This window comes from Labrus bergylta, chromosome 13, assembly GCF_963930695.1.
Source record: "Labrus bergylta chromosome 13, fLabBer1.1, whole genome shotgun sequence".
Lineage (NCBI taxonomy): Eukaryota > Metazoa > Chordata > Actinopteri > Labriformes > Labridae > Labrus > Labrus bergylta.
The window spans coordinates 27,537,306-27,561,738 of NC_089207.1; the positions used below are offsets into that span (position 1 = coordinate 27,537,306).

Below are 24,433 nucleotides of genomic sequence, written 5' to 3' on the forward strand. Positions count from 1 at the left end.
TTGAAACTAAGTTTACTTTGCTTTCCCTCTAGTTGAAAGCATTTTTTTACCGTTGTGCACAATGAACCCTGCATGAATGATTGCCTTATCTCTATATCCAGTTAGTCAGTCAGCTCGTTTACATAACTTTATAGTATATTTACAGTCTATGCTTTATAGGCATTCATTTGTTAAGTGTTCTGATTAAAGGAGATATTATTTGAACTTATTTTTTATTGAGTACACAGATAAAACATACAACTTCAGGAGATGCTTTTCAGTTACACTTGTCCATTTTCTCATGAAATCCTAACATGTCATTTTGCCAAACAACTACACATCCATATCCATAAATGTATACATACACCCTTTCCTTCATACTTACATTAGATAGACATAAACTTACATACATGCATATAACCACACATATGGCAGCCTTCACATCGTTTTTCAATCCTTTTTCCTTGATTGACTAAGTTCATAATTGTGAATGCAAACATATTGGTAATTTGCTATACAATAGACAAGTGCATTTAAAGTAAAATAAATAAATAAATTAGATTAAATTTAAAATCAAAATATTAAGAGGTGACTAGAGCCCAGGCATTACCTGCATCACTGGGGAAGGAAATATTATTTGATTATTATTTGAATTAAAAAATCGCATGTCTAGATGTTTGTCTCTCTGGCTCGCCGTCGGTTGCCATGGTGATTGTGACGCTTGCTCGGCTTTTCAGATTAGCCTGATTAGCATTTATGCTAGCTCGCTAACCCACGGTTGTACACGAAAGCTGAGCTGATTCGAGATAGTCATAACCTGCAATCATGGCATCTGTTTTAGATGCTCTCTGGGAAGACAGGGACGTCCGGTTTGACATAACAGCACAGTAAGTAAACGATGGTTTACTAGAATAACTCGGGAATATTGCATCAGTGTACAAGCTTGTTAGCTCAGCTATGCTACCTGGCTAAGTAGCAGATAAAGTAATACTCCTGCTGCTAATACTTAACTCTGAGGTTTGTATCTTCTGTCAGGTGGGACAAGTAGACTCTTTCTTAATGTCAGAATTGTATCAGGTTAGCTTAATAACTAATATAGTATAGCAAATTGTATATAGATAGATTGTATATATAGAGAGATTATAAGGAACACAGGAAGTTAATTTAATTTAATAAATATTAATTATTGAGCTGTGGAAAAGGGGTAGGATTAAATAAGTTTTATACTTCTTCCTACTCCTTTTCAGGCATATCAATTGAATATATGTAATTTGCTTTTTCTTTTTTTGTGAAATAATTTGAACATTGTTTTTTGTTTATTGTATTTTCGTGCTTTTCATTTTGTTTTGTATTTTTAATATGTTTGATTTTATTTGATATGTCTGAAATAAATTTAATCAATCAATCAATAGCGGCTCCAATGTTATTGTGATCAACATTTTATTGCAAAAACAAAAATCCAAACTTGTTGCTGAATCTTTCTCTGATCACTTTACTACATCATACAGGCAGATGAAGACTCGTCCAGGAGAAGTTTTAATAGACTGTCTGGACTCCATAGAGGACACGAAAGGAAACAACGGGGACCGAGGTAGTATTTGGTCGGCTGCCTGTCATGAAGGTTCAAACTAAAGGTTCAAACTAAAGGTTATTAAACTGGTCACTTAATTTTCGCTCAATTTAACTTCCTTGCAGGACGACTGCTGGTAACAAACCTGAGAATCATTTGGCATTCTTTGGCCCTCCCAAGGGTCAATTTGTGTGAGTAGATTTGCAAATACTGTAAATTCATAACGTTATATTTATGTATAGGTTAGTATTGTTTCATTATTTCTTATGTTGGAGCCAATAATCCAAATGTTTCTGCCCCCTCTTAAAATGTTATGACAATGGCTGACCTTGAAATAAAGCTGTTATATTTTGCAGCTGTGGGTTACAACTCCATCATAAATATTACAACAAGGACAGCTAACTCAGTAAGTTTACCTTTTTTCATCTTTTAACCTAAATATTTCAATTAACATCATTTTTGGTTGTAGTAATTGTAGGTGTCCATAGCTTCCAGTTATCACGTAAACAAACGTTTGATTTCTACAATAAGTTTGTGTGACTATGTCACTGTTGAGGGTGTTTTTTAATTCACAATCGTATATAATGGCAAAGCCAATAATGGCACCATGCTTCAACATGCCTTGGAAGAGAATCATAATAAATGACATAAAAGAATGATGAAGGTGTTAATCTATGACCTGTTTGCTCTCTGCAGAAATTAAGAGGTCAAACTGAAGCACTCTACATCCTGACAAAGTCAAACAACACAAGATTTGAGTTCATTTTCACAAATGTGGTACCTGGAAGTCCAAGGCTCTTTACTTCAGTCATTGCTGTACACAGGTAAAACAACACTCAGGGCATTAAATCATCAGATTACAATCTAGTTAAAAATGTATGACCTACTATATTTTCTAAATGTTTTGTTCCGTTTCAGGGCCTATGAGACATCTAAAATGTACAGGGATCTAAAATTGCGAGCTGCTCTCATTCAGAACAAGCAGCTAAGACTTTTGCCCCGGGAACAAGTGTACGATAAAATTAATGGAGTTTGGAACTTATCCAGTGATCAGGTATTGGAGCATGTCTTTTGAAATGATTTTCTACACAACACTGTGTGATGTGATTAACAGAGATCATTAGTTGGCAATATGAGTTATTGAGTTTTCCTCCTTCACTGATGTTGTTTTATTTTTCCTTTAAGGGTAACCTTGGTACCTTCTTTATCACCAATGTTCGCATTGTGTGGCACGCCAACATGAACGAGAGCTTCAATGTCAGCATTCCTTACCTTCAGATTGTAAGTGCAGTACTCTAAATACCGTTATCTACCTCCAAACTTGTTTTCACCAAATTTCCTGAATTAATTCACAACTAGAAGTTTGACAGCTTTTGTAATGGAGTTGGTGGTAATGTGTCTTGGTTTAAGCCTGAAAATATTACATTTCACTTTTCTTCATGGTAATTTAAAAAAAGTTTCAATAACTAAGGTAGTTCCATTTCAGTCACAGAAACCTCCACGTCTTCCCACATATGACCTTGTTTCTGCTGTAAAATCATGTCTTATTTCTACTGAAGTGTGAGATTGTGTGTTCATTTTCTCTTTTACCTTTTTTTCCCCACAGTGGTCTATCAGAATAAGAGACTCAAAGTTCGGCCTGGCTTTAGTGATCGAGAGTTCCCGCCAGGTAAGCGGATCAACATATGTAATGGAAAATGTATTCTCTAGTTTCAGCAAATAAAAGGAAACCATCTGAAATTCATTCTACCATATATCAGAATTGATAGCCTTCGTGTGTCTTCCTCATATATCAGAATGATCGCCTTCAGTAAAAGAAGTGAACTTTCTGCTGAAATGTGAACTTATCAACACAGCTGTGCTCTGTTTATTTGTTATCTAGGTAGACCAGCCTGGATGTATCTTCCTCACACAGGCTTACAGCAATTTCTAAAAGACAAGGCCGTATTGTACTACTTAATGTGCTACAAGTGTTAGACTCTTTGTCAGTCAGCCTGCTTACTTTTTAGTGTAGTGTTTAGTAGTACTGCTCTGACTGCTCTTTGTATAGTGCAAATTCATTACATATGTTATCTCAAGATACAAGCAAGTAAAATACCTTTGTTAAAATATATTACAAAAGAGCTGGAAAAATACTGTACTCTTTGTTATATTATCTACAGAACCAGCATTAATCCATCAAGTTACAGTTGCGAGAAAAAACTTTCTGTAAGAGGCAGAAATCCTTTGTTTGAAGGAGATTTTGTCTCAACAGTGATTTCTTTATTGTTTATCTTATAGATGGGTAAACATATCCACCAGACATATCATGGAAAAAAACTAGAATTTGTTGCTTGTGATAGACATGTAAACTCTTTGCTTTGACTTTTTAGAGTGGTGGCTATGTGCTCGGGTTCAAGATTGACCCCGTGGATAAACTTCAAGATGCACTGAAGGAAATCAACTCCTTACATAAAGTTTACTCTGCAAACCCCATCTTTGGAGTGGACTATGAAATGGAAGAAAAGGTGAGCATTAATTAACAAAAATATAATCAATGGGGCACCTGATAGCCTAGTGGTTATGTCACGTGCCTCCATGTACAGGGTTAGGGCATAGTTCTTGTCGCAGTGGCCATTGGTTCGAATCCCACCTTGGCCCGACTCTCTCCACTCAAACATTTCCTGTCTCTCTTCAGCTGTCCTGTCCAATAAAAGCAAAAATGGCCAAATAATATAACTTCACAATATATATATAATCAATGACCATAAACACATTGATAGTTTAACCTTAAGATGTTCTCTGTATACTGTCAAAACTGGAAATAAACCATGATCTGTCTATTACAGAATTATTGTCAACACATGCAGCTTTATTATTCCATTGCAACTGTCTCATCCTCTGGTACAGCCAATTTGTCATAGCGCTTTTTTTCCCTACAATAATTCAGCCCCAGCCGTTGGATGAACTCACAGTGGAACAACCTCCTGATGATGTGGAAATTGAGCCTGACGAGCAGACTGATGCGTTTACTGTGAGTCTTTCTGTTGGCCATCCTGACACTCATCGCTCCACTGGGAGTCAATGGTTTAGTTTTCACACTCTCAGAATAGCTACACGCTAATGGCCCTCAGCAGAATGAACAAACATGAATTTATGTTGCTCAGTGCTCATGTTTATAGAGATAGATGCTAATAACACATCAATAACCTGTTACTATTCACAACATGTTGGATGACTTGTGTGTGTGTTTTTTACCCACAGGCTTATTTTGCTGATGGAAATAAGGTAAATTCTTAACATTTATTCTGATCACAGCTATTATGCTAGCATATTTAGTTTAGTGTTTTGTGCAATACAATTTTTGAGCATTTGTTTTCATGTCTTCAAAAGCAACAAGACCGTGAGCCCGTTTTCTCTGATGAGCTGGGCCTCGCAGTGGAAAAACTGAAGGATGGCTTCACACTTCAAGGACTGTGGGAAGTCATGGGCTGAAATGATACGACACATGTATTTAGATGATTATACAACTACAGTCTATTTATTTAATTGTGGGTAAGTTGGAAAGTTGGAAAGTTGTACAGTTTACACAGATACATTTTCATAAGAGGAATATGCTAATATACTAGTTATATATTAGTTGTGTGAATATTTGAGTAAAACATGTTTTCTTGTACATAGAGTGAATAGAATTTGTACGGTCTCAGTTTGTATGGTTCAAATAAATTTAACCAAAGCTTCTGTGAGGAACTTTCTGTGCGTGTTGATTTTGGCGCTCCCCAAGGACTAAGTGGTACCTTTAAAGGCTTTATATGTGATTTTTCACACTTAAATGTAATATGAATCAAGTATCTCCTCTGAAAATAACTCTGTGAGTCATGACTGTCTACAATGGGTGTAACACCCGAGTCCCACTGTCTGTGATGTTTTCAGAGTCCTATCTTCACTTTGTTTACATCGTCGGGACGGCCGGCTGACTCCTCCCCTCGTGTATAAAAGTTGTTTAATTGAGGGACTAGAGAAAAGAAGAATAACATACTGTACTCACTGCTTAACTGTGTTTCTAGATCACGCTCATTTCAGGTAAATTTACATGCAGTGTGAAGATACGAGCATAATAAAGATCGCTAGCATTAGCATGCTAACACAACAATGCAGCGCAAGTTGTTTTGGTTTCATGCTGGTGCTCAAGGGCGACATCTGCTGGATCAAAAAAAAATCGCATATAAAGCCTCTAACTTTTTGTTATTTTGTCATGTACATGGGTTAGTTGTGTCTTTTTTTATGAAAAAAAACACCTGTTTTTTTTACAGTCAAATGTAATGAATCTTTGCTGTGGAAAAAGTTAACATAATTATTTCGGCAGTGTGCAGTTAATTACTTCGTCTGACACCCACCCCCCATCATTAGCTTTTTTAGACATGAAAAATAGCTTTTAATAAGAGTCAAGAGGCATCAGTACTCATGTCAGTCTGTTTCATAACCAGCTAAAAACTCCTCAGAGGAGCTTTAAATGGATAATAATGAGTACATTTTTAACACTTTCAGATTTAAAGATGCAGCAGTTTTTCGATTGTATCTCAACATAGTTCATGTGTATGTGGAAAGAACACAATGAACTCAGGCTAAACACAAAACCACTAAGGGCACTGAAGTATTTCAAACATTTAATGAGGGGACAAACGGTCACCTCCTGAGGCTGCAGCTGTTCACTGACCCTGTCTGCTGGTTGGATAACTCCTGCCTCCTGTGCGGATGCCTCACACACAAAAACTGTCTCACTTTGTCATGATGTGGTCACCACTGTCGGTTAATCATGGTTCATATCCCTGAATACTAACATGACTGCTGTAGTGTTGTGTGTCATGGCGTATCTTTGGAAACATAGAGTGCTGGGAGTGGGTATGCTATTGTGTATTAAAAGTTGTGTTTTTCTTGTCAAACTAAACCTCAACCTATAGAAAGTAAAGGTTAAATGACATGAGAAGATCACCGGTTATTTCTGTGTTGAACACAACAATGTTGTTACAAATCACTATGGTGACAAGGCCCCACAGTAGTGTTTGCTCTGTGACAGCTGTGTGAAGTCCCTGATCTGGCCAACCTGAATTCTTCATGGAGAGGATGTTTGTCTATATTTAGAGGGTCACAGTTATATTGAACTCACTTCAGACCTGGCTGCCTATAGTTCTCTGTCTTATCCCAGCTAGGACACGCTTCCATTTCATTGCCCAGCTTCCAGCTTCCAGCCACCTCCTGATCTCTACTAATGGATCCTCAGGGCTTGAGGGAAGATCTGCGTCTGTTTCAGACCACGCTGCTGCAGGACGGACTCAAAGAGCTTCTAAATGAGAACAAGTTGATCGACTGTATCCTTAAGGTTGGGGACAGGAGCATCCCCTGCCACCGCCTCATTCTGTCAGCATGTAGTCCTTATTTCAGGGAGCTTTTCTTCTCGGCAGATGGCAAGGAAGTGGACAAAAAGGAGGTCATTCTGGAGAACCTGGATCCCGGCGTTCTGGAGGCGATTATAAACTACATGTACTCAGCAGAGATCGACATCAATGACGACAATGTGCAGGACATTTTGGCTGTTTCAAATCGCTTTCAGATCCCGTCAGTGTTCACAGCTTGTGTGAATTATCTTCAGAAGAGGCTATCAAAGACAAACTGCCTCGCTTTCTACAGGCTAGGCCTGATGCTGAACTCTGTCAGGTTGGCGGTGGCGGCTCGAGATTGCATCGCAGATCGCTTTGAGAGCATAGCCAAGGAAGAGGATTTCTTAGAGCTCGCTCCACCTGAACTCTTTGCCATTATTGGAGCTGATGCACTGAACGTAGAAAAGGAGGAGGTGGTGTTTGAGTCCCTAATGAGGTGGATTAGGAAAGACAAAGAGAAGCGTGCAAAATCCTTGGAGGAGGCCTTTGAGTGCATTCGCTTCCGTTTGCTCCCGGAGAGTTACTTCAAGGAGAAGGTGGAGAAGGATGAGCTGATAAAGGCAGATCCAGAGCTTCTCAAAAAAATCAAAGCAATAAAGGAGGCGTTCGCGGGGAAGCTGCCTGAGAAGAAGAAGGGGAAAGATGATGAGGAAGGAGAAGAGGGGAAGCTGCCTGGCTATCTGAACGATAACCGCAGGTATGGTATGTACGCAAGAGACATGGTGCTGATGATCAGTGACACAGCCGCTGTGGCTTACGACGCCCAGGAGAACGAATGTTTCCTGGCTGCCATGTCAGAGCAGATCCCCCGAAACCACGTCAGCCTGGTGTCAAAGAAGAACAACCTGTATGTGCTGGGGGGGCTGTTTGTAGATGAAGAGGACAAAGAAAACCCTCTGCAGTGTTACCTCTACCAGGTAGAGAAACTTCAGCAACAGCATAAAACTAAATGCTAATCATTTATTCAGTTTTCTTTTCTTAATATCTAAACATGTGTCTTTCAGTTGGACAGTCTGGCTGCTGAGTGGAGGGCTCTGCCCCCCATGCCCTCCCCCCGCTGTTTGTTTGCAACAGGGGAAGTTGAAAATCTCATCTTTGCCATTGCAGGAAAAGACTTACAGTCCAACGAGTCTCATGATACAGTTTTGTGCTATGACACAGAGTAAGTCCAGTATGGATATGTCCCTGTTATTCAAAGTGCCAATGTTTTGAATATGATACATTTTTATTTTTTTCCACACTTTTTAGAAAAATGAAGTGGTCTGAAACAAAAAAGTTGCCCTTGAAAATCCACGGACACAGTGTGGTCTCTGAGAACGGGCTGGTGTACTGTATTGGAGGAAAAACAGACGACAAGTAAGATTGCCTTTCCAAAAAGTTGTTTGTTTTTTAAGTCTAAATATGATTTTTTTTTTTTTTTTTACACTACACTTATTCTTTTTGTCTTGCTGATTAAAGTAAAGCTACCAATAAGATGTTTGCATACAACCACAAGAGGTCAGAGTGGAAGGAAGTGGCTTCTATGAAGACCCCTAGATCCATGTTTGGTGCAGTTCTCCACAATGGAAAGATTATCGTGGCAGGGGGAGTCAATGAAGAAGGCCTCACAGCTACATGTGAAGCCTACGACTTTGGAACCAACAAGTAGGTCTTTTATGGTCATTATGATTGATTTTGATCAACCAGTTACCGGTTAATTACATTCAAAATCTTGGGTAATTATTTGGTTTTAACTTATCTTTGCAAAAGCATGTATCATTTTATACTGTAGGTTTTTACTGTACTGTAAGTTTGCATTTTAAATATAACTAAATAAATTCATAGCTCTATTTGGATGATTTAAAACAGTGATTCTTAACTTTGTTTTGTTTGTTGGGTGCAGTTTAATCTCAGACTGCTTTAAATTAATGGCCGTATGTAGTGTCATAGACAAGAAAGCATCAAGAGGAAGTGTTAAGAGAGTCAAGGAACTCTTAATTTACCAATGTTTGATGTATGAAATGAATGCAGCATCTTTTGTTTCAGGTGGTCACCGTTCACAGAGTTTCCTCAGGAGAGGAGTTCAGTGAACCTGGTGAGCTGTGGGGGCTCGCTGTACGCTGTGGGAGGGTTTGCCATGGTGGAGAACGAGAACAAAGAGTGTGCACCCAGTGAAATCATTGACATTTGGCAGTATGTGTTGATTTCACTTTCATTATTTGTGATGTCCAAACCATTTCACCTATCGATCTATTACCCAATCTATGTCTTTTTTCTGTTTCCGTTTTTTACCAGGTATGAAGAAGACACGAAGCAGTGGACCGGCATGATCCGAGAGATACGTTATGCAGCTGGAGCCTCCTGTGTGTCCATGAGGCTGAACGCAGCCAAAATGCCCAAACTGTAATACCAGCCCACAGACTTTCACTTTACTGCTGTAGGATAGACAACTGTGTACATGCCTGTATTTACTGGCTCACACTTTAACATGCTCCCCTTGCTTTGTCCGAGTGTTTCAATAAATCATTGTTCTAGTTGAAATTATTTCTCGAGTCTCCACTGTCTTTAAAGGCTTTATATGATATTTTGATCAAGTAGATATCGCCCTTTAGCACCAGCATGAAACCAAAACAACTTGCGCTGCATTGTTGTGTTAGCATGCTAATGCTAGTGATCTTTATTATGCTCGTATCTTCACACTGCATGTAAATTTACCTGAAATGAGCGTGATCTAGAAACACAGTTAAGCAGTGAGTACAGTATGTTATTCTTCTTTTCTCTAGCCCCTCAATTAAACAACTTTTATACACGAGGGGAGGAGTCAGCCGGCCGGCCTGACGATGTAAACAAACTGAAGATAGGACTCTGAAAACTCTGAAAACATCACAGACAGTGGGACTCGGGTGTTACACCCATTGTAGACAGTCATGACTCAGAGTTATTTTCAGAGGATATACTTGATTCATATTACATTAAGTGTGAAAAATCATACATATAACATCTTTAAATAGCTGTTTTTTGTTTGGACCAAATAATGGTCTTAAAATCACTTGATAATCATCCACTTTTAAATATGTGTTTTATGACTATAGCTGGTAAAGGTTTGCCTAGAAATGTTCTTTAAGAATCTGAAAATGAATGCTCTTCCAGTCGATGACAACATGTACCTTGATGGTCACCATAGTGAATTGCTTGACAGCAACATATTATTTACTTGTGTAACGTGTTCACTCTTCAGTTGTAACAAACATTACAAATAAACTATTTTGTTTTTTTAAGCAATAGACGTTCAAAAAAAGGAATGCAGATCTATTTTTATTTAAAATACCTTTTTTCATACAAAAAGCAGATAATACACAAACTCATTAATGAGGTAGATTCAAGCCAAACGAAGCACTTGACATATAATAATGTGTGTTTTTAGACTTTTCAGTCTTTCAGCCTGAAAATTCTCTAAAACCAAAGCTCAAAGCTCACTGAATGTAACATATGAGATTTTCTATGATTAAGGCTTACATGAAGAAAGTTCTTCAAATATTTTCTTCTTCAGATATTCCTTCCAGGCATCCGGTGTTGAAAGCTCCATAGAGTTCCACTCAAAGTGAGGAATCTGGGAAACAACAAGATATTTCACAAAGTGTCTTATTAAATGTTTTTTTGTACACTTTAGTGGAAATGCACAACATCACATGCAATCTTGAATAATGTTCTCTGACCTGAACAACACGGTATCCCAGGATTTCAAGGTGTCTCTTTCTCATCAGGGTTTCACCTCTCATATGGTGCGAGTTCTTGCAGAAGGACTTTGAATCAAGAAGGTCCACAGCAACTCTGAGTGATGAGGAAGGAAAACAGAATGTCAAACATATTTCACAAAATGAGAATGCCTGATGATCCATATTTCAAAGTCGACCCTACCGCTGAGCTCCAGGCGGCAGCTCATCGCCGCTGTTTCCCAGTAAGCTTGTTCCCCAGTGAACCTTTCCTCCATCTGACATCTGCAGACTGTTCGGCTCGCTGTACGGGACTGCCTTAAGTTGTTTGTCCAGAATGCATTCAAAGTCTGACAAGACAAAACGGATAGCAACAACATACATTTCTGTAAAATTCCCTCCGTTTTACTTTCACTTCTATAGAAGCTCTTATGAGTAATTAGTGCAATTAAATATTGCAAATGTAACAGCTGATCTAAAAATCAATGGTTTGCAATCGTTGTGATCCATATCATTTGTTTACCAACACTAGAGACTTGACATAACACTGGATCACATTAAATGACTGGACACTGTCATTTATACTTGAATTCCTTTAGTTAAGAATTAAAATATACAAATATAAACTGACTCGATGCAGCATGTAAAGGCACTACCCATCATAATCAGATCCATGTTTAATGCAGTAGTGTGAAACAACTCAATACTACTAACCTATTTTGTAATAATACGGAGTGACAACTGCTCCTCGAACACAGTTAATGCCCCCAAGAACCTCTCCAAGCATTTTGTGGATTTGCTGTTGGGCTGGACGGATGGTGCCATTCCCTGAAAAACATTCAGATCAGCAATTCATTGATCAGTTTATTTAAGGCTTTATATGTGATTTTTTGATCCAGCAGATGTCGCCCTTGAGCACCATCATGAAACCAAAACAACTTGCAGTGCATTGTTGTGTTAGCATGCTAAAGCTAGTGATCTTTATTATGCTCCTATCTTCACACTGCATGTAAATTTACCTGAAATGAGCGTGATCTAGAAACACAGTTAAGCAGTGAGTACAGTATGTTATTCTTCTTCTCTCTAAAACAACTTTTATACACGAGGGGAGGAGTCAGCCGGCCGTCCTGGCGATGTAAACAAACTGAAGATAGGACTCTGAAAGCATAACAGACAGTGGGACTCGGGTGTTACACCCATTGTAGACAGTCATGACTCAGAGTTATTTTCAGAGGATATACTTGATTTCTACATTTAAGTGTGAAAAATCACATAGAAAGCCTTTAAGTGAATTAAAAGACAAAAGAAATTACTGAAAGTCTGTTACCTTTCCTTTGTAACTGGCAGTAGCGCTCATGAAACCATGGCACTTGAAACTCAGGACACTCGAGGCAGACAGCACGATTGACCTCCATAAGGCGCAGTCTGGTCCGAAAGTTAAGAGTGTCAGGTAGGGCTGCAGGACGTAAAAATGACTTTAAGACTGCTCTAATTGAACAAGTGCTCAAGTCTCAATACAATTTGCCACTGCTGGATATTTAAAAAAAAATAATTGAAAAAGCTGTAGGACATACTTTCTAGTTGAGTATCCAGCTTTCCAAGAAAGTCTATATTGAAGATTTCTCTGACCAGCTCTTCAGGGAAAGTGTCAGCCATAGCTAAGGAGTGCGCCAAGAGGACTAGCAGATGTGGTGCGAAGGAGCCTACAAACACAAATAAATGTGTAAGGGAGGGATTAAGGAAGAAAAACAAAAAAGTTCATCAATTCACTTACTAATGTGAGGAGTGATGCGCTGAACACAAGCATCATAAAATTCGTCTGCTTGTACAGGATCATAATTGAGCACAGTGAAAGGTTGTAAGGTCAAATATGTTGCAGAGAGGTGAATCTAAAAAAAAAAAAAAAGAGGATAGTTAATATAAGCTTTATTGTTTCAGACTTTTAATTTTGTAATGTCTGTTTAAGCACCTTGTCAATGTCTTTAATGGCGACAGCTGCAATTCTGTCCATCAAAGGAGGGCAGAGTCGGTTTATCCTGGTTAAGAAGTTAGCCAGCTCAGGCACGTTGCTCCAGTTGATTTGGTCCGTCATCCTCTGCAGGGTGACCAAGGTCTCCTCAACCAGAATCTCCTCGAACCACTCCCCTGAGAGAAACTTAAGCTCCTCCAGCAACAAGTCGAGCCGGTCGGCCGTCTGCAGCCTCTCGTGTCCGAGGCGGTTCAGGGTCTGCAGCAGGAGGACATACTTGCTGGGAGTGTTATGGCGGTAAGACGGGTCGTTGCGAACCCACTTGGCGACGGCGGCAGAAATGGCGTTGAGCTCGTTGAGGTTGCACTGCGACGCCATCGCATCCACCCGGGAGATAATTCTCTCGTCAAGTCGCGGGCAGGGCAGCATGGAAAGAACACGGGTCAGCATGGTCACCTCATACGGGAAGACACTTCCCTGCAAAAAGCTGGAAGATGAAGCGTTTACAGTCTTATGTTTAATTTAAAAGTGGAACAATAATGACCCGTTAAGATCAGAAAACTTACTCGACCAACATAGTTCTTAGTGTAGTGAAGAGTTCAGGATTCTGGTATCGTAACATGAAGAGGGCTTGGGTGATTCTAGCCACATCCATTGGCTTGTAGACATGGAGGTTTCTTTCGATTACTGAAGCAAGTCTGGAAAAACCACAAATATTTTTTTAGGAAACAGAAGAGGTGCTTAATTTAACGATGGAGCTTTTACATTCACATGCAAAATAACATGATAATGACTGGTTGATTTTATTTTTGAATAATTCATATTTTCATCACCTTTAATAAACTGATAGTGGCTCTTCTGTTTAACCCTCATGCATCATTATGGACATTTTTGTCCATTTGGTCAATGTTTCCTCATCATCTGGCCATCATTTTGTCTGTGTTAGTGCATATGGCACCATTTTTTGTAAGAAAGTCTCTCTTTTGACAAGTTTTGGAATGCACATTTTAATCTTTTTAATAGATCAATAGAACACTGAGAAACATGTTTACGACCCTCTTAAGTCACTAAGGACAAAAATGTCCACTTTAAATGCCAGAATCATGTAATCAAAATGGCATTTAAAGGGTTAAATTCTGATCCTAATAATCCTGATAATTACTCAATATTTGATCATTTTGAGCAGGGCTGGAGTTATTTAAGAGATTAATGCAAAATAAAGTAGAAAAATATATCAATCTGTTCTATTTTTAAAGCAGTTTTTTGTAAATTGGACATTTTCACCCTCCAATGTCCAAACAGGGAACTACATTTTAAATCTGATGCTACACAAACACTAACAATGCATCAAAGTCAATATTTTGGAAAATCTTTGACATATCCAAGAGTGATTTGACAAAAATCCCCCAGCCACCAAATATTTGTTATAAGGAAAATAACTAATTTTTGTGTTTTTTTTCTTAAATCATCAAATAATCAAACTGGCATTTAAAGGGTTACATTTCTAAAAAAGATTGAATGTTTGGTAGTTTTGAGCAGGGATTAACTTGTTTAAGAGATTTATGCAGAAAAAAGTAGAAAAAAAATATCAATCTGTTCTATTTTTATATCAGTTTTTTGGCATGGACATTTTTGTCCTTAGTGACTTAAGAGGGTAGTAAATTGAACTGATGCCTGAGGGTTAAACTTAGCATGAGCTATTATGCAGATATGAACTCACTTGTTGAGTAAGCTAGAATTCCTGCTTTGATACTCCACCAAAGCTTCAGATACAGCCAGAGCCTGATAGCCATTGAGTTCATCCGCCAGCAGGAGGGCAGTATTCTCCAACCTAAAAGGAATTAAACCACATTGGAGATTTTTACAATTCAAGGAGTGATTTAGATTTCCGCTCATGGATCACCCAGCTGATAAAGATACTAACCCTTCTCTCATCTCCTGACTCACTATCGGTGCCAGTGAGACGAACAGTTTAGTGAAGGAGAAAGGATCAGTGCAGGAGTCGATCAGCTCTGTAAGTCTTTGTTTCCCAACCAGCCTGAAGTTAGAGTTGTTGAACTGCAGGGCCTGATACATCCCGTTGATGTTACTGATGTTCTCTGCATCCATTCTGGGAATGTTGTGCAACAGGATCTCGTTGCACTTCTCCAGCAGAGGCCGGTGGCTGTATTTGATACTGCGCAGAAACTGCACTATTCTTCGTGGGTTGTTATAACTTGAGCGATCCTGGGTGTCCAGCAGAAGGTCTGCACGGGTTAAGAGGGCGTCCCGGAGCCGGGGAGACACCAGGGACGAAACACTTATCATTAGTGTAGTGAGGATCCTGGGAAACCACAGACAGATAATAATTACACAACATAAAGTACTTATATTTCAAGGTCTTTGTTGATATCTGTTATCACACCAACCTGGCATCATCAATAGACGACAACTGTTGATCCACAATATGTGTGATGTGTCCCATCAGAGGACTTAGTTGAAGCTGCTGATCACTTAAACAAATTGCAAACTTGGATAGGGAAGCCATTGTAAATCTGAAAAAAATCCACATTATTGTATTTACTTATTACTCTTGAAACCATTAAATAAATACAATATGAATTGATCATCAGAAAACCGAAGAATATTTTGGTTTCAGCTTGTAAAATCGTCTGCCTAAGTATATGTGAGTTGGACCAGGACTATTGCTGGTGTAATCTTCGGGCTCTGTGAAATCTTTTAAAATACATTTGGGATATTTGATGCACTTTTACTGTTACTTGGCCCAATTAAAATGTAATAATATAAAGACAATTGTTGTAAGTTATTTAAAGCTCTAAATCTTCTTAACTCAAAACAAATGGATTTAAGAAAACAGTGTTTTAATAGCATACCTGTCCATTCTGAGCCATGCTTCTGAAACCAACTGCTGAACAAGAGAGTCATGTGGATCCACTTTAAACCTAAAAGATTGATCTCATGTTATAATGAACACGTTGTACTGCATTTAAACTGTGTCATCATATCTTTATGTACCTCAAGAATCTATAAAGCATGTCGACCAACTCAGAATCCTCCATGATAGCAATTTTGTTCTCTGCCAAAACCCGGAGAGTCAAGAACTGTGGATGGTTCTTGATTAGATTGACAGTCCTAAGCATCTCGGGTTTCTCTACCTGGAACTCCCACAGCATCCTCACAGCCATGCTCACGTGATTTACTGTCAGCTTGGTCTTGTTCTTGCCCACCACATCAAAAACATTGTCTTCAGCAGAGCAAACCCGCAGCTGCTCCAGAACCTGATCCCGGTTCACGGCCCCCCTGTGAAGGAGCCTCCGAAGGTACGAATTCACACTTCGGAGCCGAAACATCTCAACATACAAATGTCAACCTCATAAAGCGCTCAGGTCCTTCTGTGAACCAAAACACTCTCCATGAGCCACCTCAATGTCAAACCAACAGGCTTCAGGTCACGTCCACATGATCGCAGTCTGGAGGAACTAGTTGAGGTATGATGATGCTACTTCAGGAACCTTTATCAACAGAAGGAAAGACAAGTACACAAGTTTTACCAGTATATCAATTCTCTTAATTGTTTACATTTACATTTCAATTTACATTTCACTGCACATCTGTATGAGCATGTGACAAATACAAATCTTGAATCTTGAATTGTGTGTGTTTAAGATGTGCACAAAGAAAATACTGACATGAATGTTAAGTTCGGTTTGACATACTGACCTCAGGTTTAGGTGATATGATCTCCCAAAAAGCTCCATTCAAAGATAACAAGTGACACCCATCTGGTTACAGTCTATGGTACACCCCTACACTTAAAGTTACCTAACACGATATTCACGTGGATGAAGAAACAATCAACAATTCAGTCAATCAATGATTGACAACCTCAGGTTACCCCTGCTAATTTGATTCTTGGCTAGATTTGTTTACTTTGAGGGATTCAATAACAATTTATCTTACACAAAGCGAATAATGTCTTTAAAAACACCGGCTCAAAGTCATTATTATCCATCATGTGTGCTACAACGTTTCACTTCCGTAGCTAGTGACGTAACACGCTGTGAGCAGTTATTGCACCCTGTGTTTTACCTTTCAGGCAGCAGATAACGCTAAGGAGCTCAAACTTTCAACTATATAACATAGTTTATATCCAGCCACAGAATACAATCTAAACAGATATGTGATTCCTCACTTAAAAAATTTCAAGTATACTGCTGGACAAATCAAGTTGCGGTGTAAGTGTTACGGCCTCAAATAAGGCAAATATTTCCCAGAAAGAAAAAACTTAAAGCAAAATTTGGTGTAATAATAGAAAGTTGAAGCTCTCATATATGAGGGACAAAAAATGAATAAAGTATAAATAAATAAATGAATAAATAAATGTTGGGAGAAATGCATATAATAATGTACAAATACATAAATAATTAAATAAATGCATCAATAAATATATAAATAAATATATTCATATAAATATAAATGAAATAAATAAATATATTCATATATTTATTTATGTATTTCTGTGTCCATGTTGTACAAGGAAAAGTAAATATGTAAATTAAATGGGCCGTCCTAACATTACTGAAGTAGGATTGGTCAATTTTGAAAAGCAGACAGAAGCAAATTTACATATATAATTTTCCTCTTACGACCTGGACACAGAAATAAATAGATGTGTAAATGTAAAAATACGGAAATAAATTAATAATTCAATTAATTTGGAAATGTATGCATTGATACACATATAATTGTAGAAATACACTAATAAATGAATAAATACATGTAAAAATATATAAATAGCCTTTTCATTAACAAAGTGTATTTATTATTTATTCATTGATGTATTGTTTTCAGCATTTATATAATTATTGATGCATTTATTTATTCATTTATACATTATTGTATGCATTTCTCCCAACATTAATTAATTAATTAATGTATTTATTTATTTATTTATACTTTAGTAATTTTTTGTCCCTCATACTCATAGCTCATTAATAAATAAATACTCCATGTGTGAGATGAAGCAGTCGGAGGAGTTTTCCTTACAGGACAGGTTCAGGGCATACTGTCTCACGGCTCTCTCACTCTGTGAAGTGAAGTCGCGGCGCACGACGTCCCCGCCGCGCCATCTTTAGAAAACACACTGAGACCAGCACTGAATGAAACTTAACTTTCATCGTTTGTGAGGACTGCTCGCTGTATGGATTGATATCCTTACATTTCCAGGTGACGTTATTCCCACTTACTATGTCTCAGTGAAATATTGAAGTCTCTAAATTGTATAGTTCAGTTGTGTAGTTGAAGAAGAACCTCCTCATCTTGTCTACATAGGTAACCGTGCTAATGCTAATGCTAACACCGGGCCTTGTTTTAAGTAGATGGTGTTGGTGACCGTGTGTAAACCTCTAACGACAAAATTAAGATAGCTAAGTATGTGTGCAAGCTCATTTGAAGTTTATAGATAGTTAACTTTTATTCACAGTGGACTCCACTGGTTAAGTTAGACTCTAAAGCTTTGCTAGTTAGCTAACTTTAGCATGCGAGGCAAAAACAAGCGAACATCAGGTAACCCAGTTTTACCCAGAATCCATCTGTTCTCCACATTACTACATTATATTCTGCATTACAGTTAACACAGTGGTTATTTATTTTGCAGCAGATTATGAGGGACAAAAAATAACTAAAGTATAAATAAATGTTGGGAGAAATGCATCAATAAATATATAAATGCTGAAAACAATACATCAATGAATAAATAATAAATACACTTTGTTAATGAAAAAGGCTATTTATATATTTATATATATTTATTCATTTATTAGCGTATTTCTACAGTTATATATGTATCAATGCATACATTTCCACATTAATTGAATTATTAATTTATTTCCGTATTTTTATATTTACACATCTATTTATTTCTGTGTCCAGGTCGTAAGAGGAAAATTATATATGTAAATTTGCTTCTGTCTGTTTTTCAAAATTGACCAATCCTACTTCAGTAATGTTAGGACGGCCCATTTAAATTAACATATTTACTTTTCCTTGTACAACATGGACACAGAAATATATAAATAAACATATGAATATATTTATTTATATATTAATTTTTTATATGAATTGTTGCATTTATTTATATATATATATATATATATATATTAAATTATTTATTTATTTATACATTATTGTATGCATTTCTCCCAACATTTATTTATTTATTCATTTATACTTTAGTCATTTTTCTGTCCCTCATAGCAGATGGTTCACAGTGGTTAGCAGGCAAATGAGTCGCTCAGTTTGTCTGACCTGGACTGGTAGCTTTGCAGGATTTTCAAGCAGATTCCTGCATATATTGGATAGAAAATGGTTGCTTAGTTGTCAATCTATGTGCCATCTTTGTTTTATAACCGCAGGTGTTGTAAAGGTGATCATGGGCATCAAGGTCCAGCGCACACGCTGCTTCCTTGACATTGGAATCAGTAACGTGCTCGGTAAGAGAGAAAGCTCATCATTCTCATTCACGTTCCCCAGTATAAAATTAAATATAGTGTTGATTCATGTAAATAAGACAAGCAGGATATTAGAAACCCATTTAAATACAATGTAACACAGTTAAACAGCAGAACAAACTACAACCTCTATGTACATAAAGCCATTGCAACATCCCTCTCAATGAGTTTACACAGGCTCATGTTTTCAAAGATTCTCTGTGCCAGCATCTTTAGTTTTAGCTGGTTGTTGTTAAGGTTATTTCTCATGATACACAAATGCTCTATCTTCAAAGTCGGCAGAGTTGTGGTGGAACTGTTTTCAGACGTCTGTCCCAAAACTTGTGAAAACTTCAGATGCCTATGCACAGGTGAATATTTTTTGTCTTCCCACAAGAATAAGATGGAAAACTCTAAATTTCTGAGCACTATGTGATATTAATACATACTGTGGTTTCATCAAGGTGAGAAAGGCGTCGGGAAAGGAACCCAAAAACCCCTCCACTACAAAGGATGTCTGTTCCACCGAGTTGTAAAAGACTTCATGATTCAAGGAGGAGACTTCAGTGAAGGTGAAGTGACGTTTTGGTGTATTTGGTGATCTTAGCTAACAAACATGTATGGTCTGAATGTCGCCCTCCTAATGAAGTTTAAGAGCACCAATTAAGTGTATAATTCATCAGTAATCAGCACAAGTATTTAAATACAAAAAATCCAGTTCCACTAGCATCACCTTTGCTGATTCTCTGTCTTGCATGGTAGGTAACGGAAGAGGAGGCGAATCTATCTATGGAGGCTTTTTTGAAGGTAAAGAGGCCACAGTCAAAGCTGTCAGTTGTTATCCACACCGACGTTGGCTTCAAGATGGCAGTACAATCTTCTCCTTTTCCCCCAGATGAGAGCTTTGCTGTTAAACACAACAAGGAGTACCTGCTGTCTATGGCAAACAGAGGCAAAGATACTAATGGATCACAGTTTTTCATGTAAGCACTTAATCTGTTTCACATTGTAGGTTTGACAAACCAGAAGTTCACTCTAGAGCTGTACAAATAACGATGTGGGTTTTTGTTTTGTTTTTGGATTGCACGCTGTTGACACTTCAGAACAACAAAACCGTCACCACATCTGGATGGGTAAGTGCTGCTTGACACACTAACTGATTGCAAAGTGTTTTGCTTCACAAAAATCAGTTTAACTATAACTTCAGCTCAAAACAACCTTTTAATTTTTCAGCGTCCATGTGGTTTTCGGTCATGTGATCTCTGGCCAAGAGGTAGTTCAAACCATGGAGAACCAGAAAACTGACCCTAATAGCCGACCATATTCCGAAGTGAAAGTGTTGAACTGTGGAGAGCTCATTCCCAAATCTAAAGGTTTGTTTGTGAACAACATTTTCAATCTTGCAGATTGTTACTTACATTTTATGAAGTGCTTCTAAACCGCTCTTTCATGTTTGCAGCAAAAAAAGAGGAGAAAAAGAAGGAGCGAGCCTCCTCCAGTTCCAGCAGTAGCTCCACTGACTCTGATAGCTCATCAAAATCTTCCTCTGAGTCCGAGAAGGAATCTAAGAAGAAGAAAAAGAAGGCCAAAAAGCTGAAAAAGAAACAGAAGAAGCAGGAGAAGAAAAAGTAAACAACCTATTTTCCATTGTGTAGTATGAACGATACCTTAAGTTGTTTTTCTAAGCTGCGATGCTTTTCTAGGCCTGAGGCTGAAAGTGCTGAAGAAAAGGAACAGGAAGATTTGGTCACTTCTACTCTACGTCCTGAAGAAATTCCTCCCATCCCAGAGAATCGATTTCTCATGAGGAGGAGTCCTCAGGCAGTCCAGAATCCTAAAGAGGAGCCTGAAAAGAATGAACGTAACAGAGACGAAAGGCAGAGAGAGAGGTGAGTCTGCTTGTGACAATCATTTAATTAGTTCCACCGTTGAATTGTTGTGACTTTATTCATATTCATTGTTTTTCTCTGTCTAGTGCTGGCATATCATTCAACTCTCGGTCAGCATATAACAGGAGACTGGTGATGACACGGTCTGGGAGAAAGATTAAAGGCAGGGGTCCAAGGGTAGGTACACTGCACCAAGCTTGGATTCTAATGTGATTCTTATTTTATTTAGTTAAACTTCTCTGAAGGCTTTCACAACGTTTTTTTATTTAATCAGTTATAACTTAACTAGTGCAGTTTTCTCTCTGTTTGGGTCTGTAGAACAGATGTAACTAGTTTTCCATTTCTCCCATCCAGCGGTACCGGACTCCATCACGCTCTCGTTCAAGGTCCAGAGATCGATTCCGGCGCAGTGAAACCCCTCCACATTGGCGTCAGGAAATGAATCGTCAGAGGATGAGGGCGGTCACCGGAGAGCGCTGGATCAAGGGAGACAAGTAAGAACCTCACTATACCTTTTCTAGTCCAGTCCATCTGATTTGCTTTTGAAACTCAAAGCCAGAAAAATAGTTACATGTTTGCACACTTCCACTGAGAGGAAAAAGAAAACACTTTGTCCAGTATGAAAAGACATTTTGATCCCAGCTAGGATTGTCAAATGCAGTGTGAAAAACTAAAGTGGATGTTTGACATGGCACGTTTTAAAATACTCTTCTTAAAGAGTGATCCTGCCGAGCAACGCTCTCCTAAAATGTCTCGTCTCCTTTTTTATTGCACTTCATCCTGGGAATACCGGTTGCTGTATTTTGTGTCACTTCTAAATGCTTCAGTATGAAACAGTACATTCTGCTCCTGTTATTTCCATTTCCATCTATATTAAAAAGGAAATAATCTTCAGAAAAGGTAAAGGGGTAATAATGGATTTGAAGTGTCTAAAAATGTAAATTCTGGTTGGCGTTTTTTGTTTTGGATTTTGAATTTGGATTCTGCTGTACTTTTTCCTTTTGCATTGTTCTGTTGCTCAAGGCAACAATGTAAATCTGACCTTTTCTAATAAATGAAGGCTCTATGTGAGCATTTAATACATAACTCACAACTCAAACTCTTAAACTTCATTTAATTATAATGTTTTCCAGTGTGCTTTTCATTGGAAAGTTTGTTACTTTGTATTTTCTAAGCTAATGGATACCTTATTGTGATAATGTATGAAGATCACGCATGATGAAAGCAAATAGTTTCCTTTAAGAAAATTCTCGATCAAAAGTGTCTGCTGAAAATGATAACACTGTTATGTCAGTCCTAAATGCTGCCTGATGCCGTTTGACATGCTTTTGTTAAATCTCCTATTGAATTTAACTTTACAGAGGTGACATGAGCGAAGCCAAGGATGATGCTGCTAAAGCTCCAAGAAGGGAGAGAAAGACGTCTAACACAAGGCATGAAAACACAGCTGACGGTAAAAAAGACAAGAAAGACAAGAAAACTCGGTCAGACAGATCCAAAAGCAAAGACGAGGACACTGCAGAGAAGGATGAGAAGCAAAACAAACACAAGGCAAAGAAAAGGGACAAATCTCAAAGCCGCAGTAAAAGCAGGGAGAAGAGCAAGAGGTCAAAGAGCAGAGAGAGGGGGCAGAAGAACAAAAGTGATGACAGACGAGGTCGCTCAAGGAGCAAAGAACGCAGTGCTAATAAGAAAGAAAAGGAATCAGAATCCAATCATAGTAAAGACAGAGAGAAGGGTCATGATAAAAAAGAGTCTGATAAAAAAGAGTCTGATAAGAAAAATAAAGAGGATACCAAAGGAAGAAATGGGGAGAGGACTCGGACAAAGTCAAAGAGCAAGGAACGATCAGCTACAAAAGATAGGCACAGGTCTAGTAGCAGGAACAGGGATAAGGGCAGAGCTGCAGCGTCAAAAGAGAAAGAAGACAGAGACCGGGCAAGAGAGCGCAGCAGGAGTCAGGAGAGACGACACAACAGTGAAAGAGAGAATAAGAAGCAGGGCTCATCCAGGGATAAAGAACGGCGGACAAGAAGTCCAGATAGAAACAAGCCTAGAGACTCGCACAGAGGCCGACGCTCCAGAAGCAAGAGCAACAAGAGAGACCACAGCAAAGAGCGCTCGTCTCATAGAAAGGACAGAGACAGAGAGGCCACGTCCAGGAGGAGAAGACATAGCAGCAGCTCCAGCAGTGAAAGAGATGAGAAAAGGAAGAGCCGAAAGAGCCCAGACACCAAAAGAGGCAAAGCAAACAGTACCTCAAAATCGAGAGAGAGGAGGAGCCCGGCCAAGCCCAGACCTGATAGTACACGAGGCAAAGACGACAGAAACGACAGCAAGAGGAAGAAATCGAGCTCAAGCTCAAGCTCTGACAGTGACTGACCCTGAGATAGTATCCTAAAAAAAGAAAGCTGGGATTTTAAAGTCTGCTTTAAGTCAGCTTGAACCCATTACACTTGTAGTTTCCAGCTCCATCTTTTCCATCCTGTGTGACACTTATTATATCGTTCATTCAGTCCATTCTACAGTCCAGTCAAAAATAACATGATGGCCCCAGACCCCTTCAGAGTAAATTTCCCAAACTACTACTAATTAGAAGATACAGGAGTTGTAGAAATTGCAAAGGTTTAATCACACTCAAATTTGCATAGACAAACTGCAGCATCATGTTAGCTTTGTCTAAACTCTGGACCTCACTTTGGTTCTGAATGGAAGAAAATAAGAAGTGCATACCACTACTGTGATGGGAAACTGAAGCTGCATGGAGAGTTGAAGGAAAATGAATTGTGACTAAAACAGAAGATTGACCTACTGTTTGGACTGGAAAAAGTACCACGTATACTTTTAACTGTACATCTCAAGAGTAAGTCAGTCTGAAGGTTTTTCTTTATTTGGCATTTTTGGTAAATTATATTTTGCTTTACAATAGACAGAATTTCAGACTGTTGATCAAAAGCAGATTCTACTGCAAGAGACAACCTTTAATTCCTTTTTTTTGTCCTGAGGACAGTTTCTTCTGAAATTAATGTTAGTTATTTAAGTTTTGTTTGGGATAAGGAGTGCCTAAGTTTAGAACATGTTCTTTTTTTCATTTTTTTTTTTTTTTTACAAAACTCAATCTGACAGAGAACACTTGTACTTTCTTGCATGCTTCTCCCAGTCATTGTGTTGGATGAAATGTACCACCCTGACTTTTTTTTAAATTCGTTGACCCTTGACCTTTTACTGTAAACTCCAGTTTTGAGACATCTGTCTTTTTCTCTTTTTTTTCTTCGATGTAAACAAATGCCAATGTCATGCTGTAATTACAACACGAAACCATTTGTATGATTTGTGTTTTGTGAAAATTGATTTTAAAACTCAACTGCAATGTATAATGAATCAAAAGGCTCAACTTTGATTTGAATTAAAATGGTTTTAATATTCTGT

At 38.2% G+C, this 24,433-nt stretch overlaps 4 protein-coding genes across 5 annotated transcripts; 3 read left to right on the forward strand and 1 right to left on the reverse strand.

Moving 5' to 3' along the window:
• The first annotated feature begins 677 nt into the window (after positions 1-677).
• On the forward strand, positions 678-5,269 carry bbs5 (Bardet-Biedl syndrome 5). The gene is made up of 12 exons (XM_020651494.3): positions 678-866; positions 1,488-1,570; positions 1,675-1,740; positions 1,906-1,955; positions 2,246-2,373; positions 2,468-2,603; positions 2,735-2,830; positions 3,156-3,218; positions 3,922-4,056; positions 4,479-4,562; positions 4,793-4,816; positions 4,922-5,269. The coding sequence occupies exons 1-12, from the start codon at positions 805-807 to the stop codon at positions 5,021-5,023; spliced, it is 1,029 nt and encodes a 342-aa protein (XP_020507150.1). The 5' UTR covers positions 678-804; the 3' UTR covers positions 5,024-5,269.
• Positions 5,270-6,690: 1,421 nt separating this feature from the next.
• On the forward strand, positions 6,691-9,489 carry klhl41a (kelch-like family member 41a). The gene is made up of 6 exons (XM_020651495.3): positions 6,691-7,883; positions 7,971-8,128; positions 8,215-8,322; positions 8,425-8,610; positions 8,992-9,138; positions 9,241-9,489. The coding sequence occupies exons 1-6, from the start codon at positions 6,798-6,800 to the stop codon at positions 9,350-9,352; spliced, it is 1,797 nt and encodes a 598-aa protein (XP_020507151.1). The 5' UTR covers positions 6,691-6,797; the 3' UTR covers positions 9,353-9,489.
• Positions 9,490-10,247: 758 nt separating this feature from the next.
• Positions 10,248-16,660, reverse strand: fastkd1 (FAST kinase domains 1). 2 transcript variants are annotated; one of them, XM_020651460.3, is made up of 15 exons: positions 16,348-16,660; positions 15,643-16,139; positions 15,501-15,569; positions 15,036-15,161; positions 14,552-14,950; positions 14,348-14,458; positions 13,194-13,325; positions 12,628-13,114; positions 12,433-12,547; positions 12,233-12,361; positions 11,986-12,114; positions 11,373-11,486; positions 10,864-11,008; positions 10,662-10,776; positions 10,248-10,555 (listed from the first exon to the last, which is right to left on the reverse strand). In XM_020651460.3, the coding sequence occupies exons 2-15, from the start codon at positions 15,975-15,977 to the stop codon at positions 10,451-10,453; spliced, it is 2,511 nt and encodes an 836-aa protein (XP_020507116.1). In that variant the 5' UTR covers positions 15,978-16,139; positions 16,348-16,660; the 3' UTR covers positions 10,248-10,450. The 2 variants fall into 2 exon arrangements, 1 of the variants encoding a protein (XP_020507116.1); XR_010667657.1 differs by lacking the exons at positions 10,248-10,555; positions 10,662-10,776; positions 10,864-11,008 and adding an exon at positions 11,678-11,816.
• A 1,037-nt stretch (positions 16,661-17,697) lies between these two features.
• ppig (peptidylprolyl isomerase G (cyclophilin G)) lies at positions 17,698-24,430 on the forward strand. Its single transcript, XM_020651461.3, has 13 exons — positions 17,698-17,853; positions 19,041-19,118; positions 19,412-19,486; positions 19,580-19,687; positions 19,878-19,922; positions 20,011-20,098; positions 20,219-20,248; positions 20,349-20,488; positions 20,575-20,743; positions 20,819-21,004; positions 21,091-21,181; positions 21,359-21,498; positions 22,366-24,430. The coding sequence occupies exons 2-13, from the start codon at positions 19,058-19,060 to the stop codon at positions 23,384-23,386; spliced, it is 2,154 nt and encodes a 717-aa protein (XP_020507117.2). The 5' UTR covers positions 17,698-17,853; positions 19,041-19,057; the 3' UTR covers positions 23,387-24,430.
• Positions 24,431-24,433: the final 3 nt, after the last annotated feature.

Bases quoted from the DNA above. Each gene is read 5' to 3' on its own strand.
- bbs5 (XM_020651494.3), top strand. From the start codon at position 805: ATGGCATCTGTTTTAGATGCTCTCTGGGAAGACAGGGACGTCCGGTTT. The intron at 2,604-2,734 runs GTATTGGAGCAT...TTTTCCTTTAAG, and splicing joins GGAACTTATCCAGTGATCAG to GGTAACCTTGGTACCTTCTT. The intron at 4,057-4,478 runs GTGAGCATTAAT...ACAATAATTCAG, and splicing joins ACTATGAAATGGAAGAAAAG to CCCCAGCCGTTGGATGAACT.
- klhl41a (XM_020651495.3), top strand. From the start codon at position 6,798: ATGGATCCTCAGGGCTTGAGGGAAGATCTGCGTCTGTTTCAGACCACG. The intron at 8,323-8,424 runs GTAAGATTGCCT...TGCTGATTAAAG, and splicing joins GGAGGAAAAACAGACGACAA to TAAAGCTACCAATAAGATGT. The intron at 8,611-8,991 runs GTAGGTCTTTTA...CTTTTGTTTCAG, and splicing joins TACGACTTTGGAACCAACAA to GTGGTCACCGTTCACAGAGT.
- fastkd1 (XM_020651460.3), bottom strand. From the start codon at position 15,977: ATGTTTCGGCTCCGAAGTGTGAATTCGTACCTTCGGAGGCTCCTTCAC. The intron at 14,951-15,035 runs GTTGGTGTGATA...GTGGTTTCCCAG, and splicing joins TCGTCTATTGATGATGCCAG to GATCCTCACTACACTAATGA. The intron at 11,487-11,985 runs GTAACAGACTTT...AATGTTTTTCAG, and splicing joins CTGCCAGTTACAAAGGAAAG to GGAATGGCACCATCCGTCCA.
- ppig (XM_020651461.3), top strand. From the start codon at position 19,058: ATGGGCATCAAGGTCCAGCGCACACGCTGCTTCCTTGACATTGGAATC. The intron at 20,099-20,218 runs GTAAGCACTTAA...TTGACACTTCAG, and splicing joins AATGGATCACAGTTTTTCAT to AACAACAAAACCGTCACCAC. The intron at 21,499-22,365 runs GTAAGAACCTCA...TTAACTTTACAG, and splicing joins CGCTGGATCAAGGGAGACAA to AGGTGACATGAGCGAAGCCA.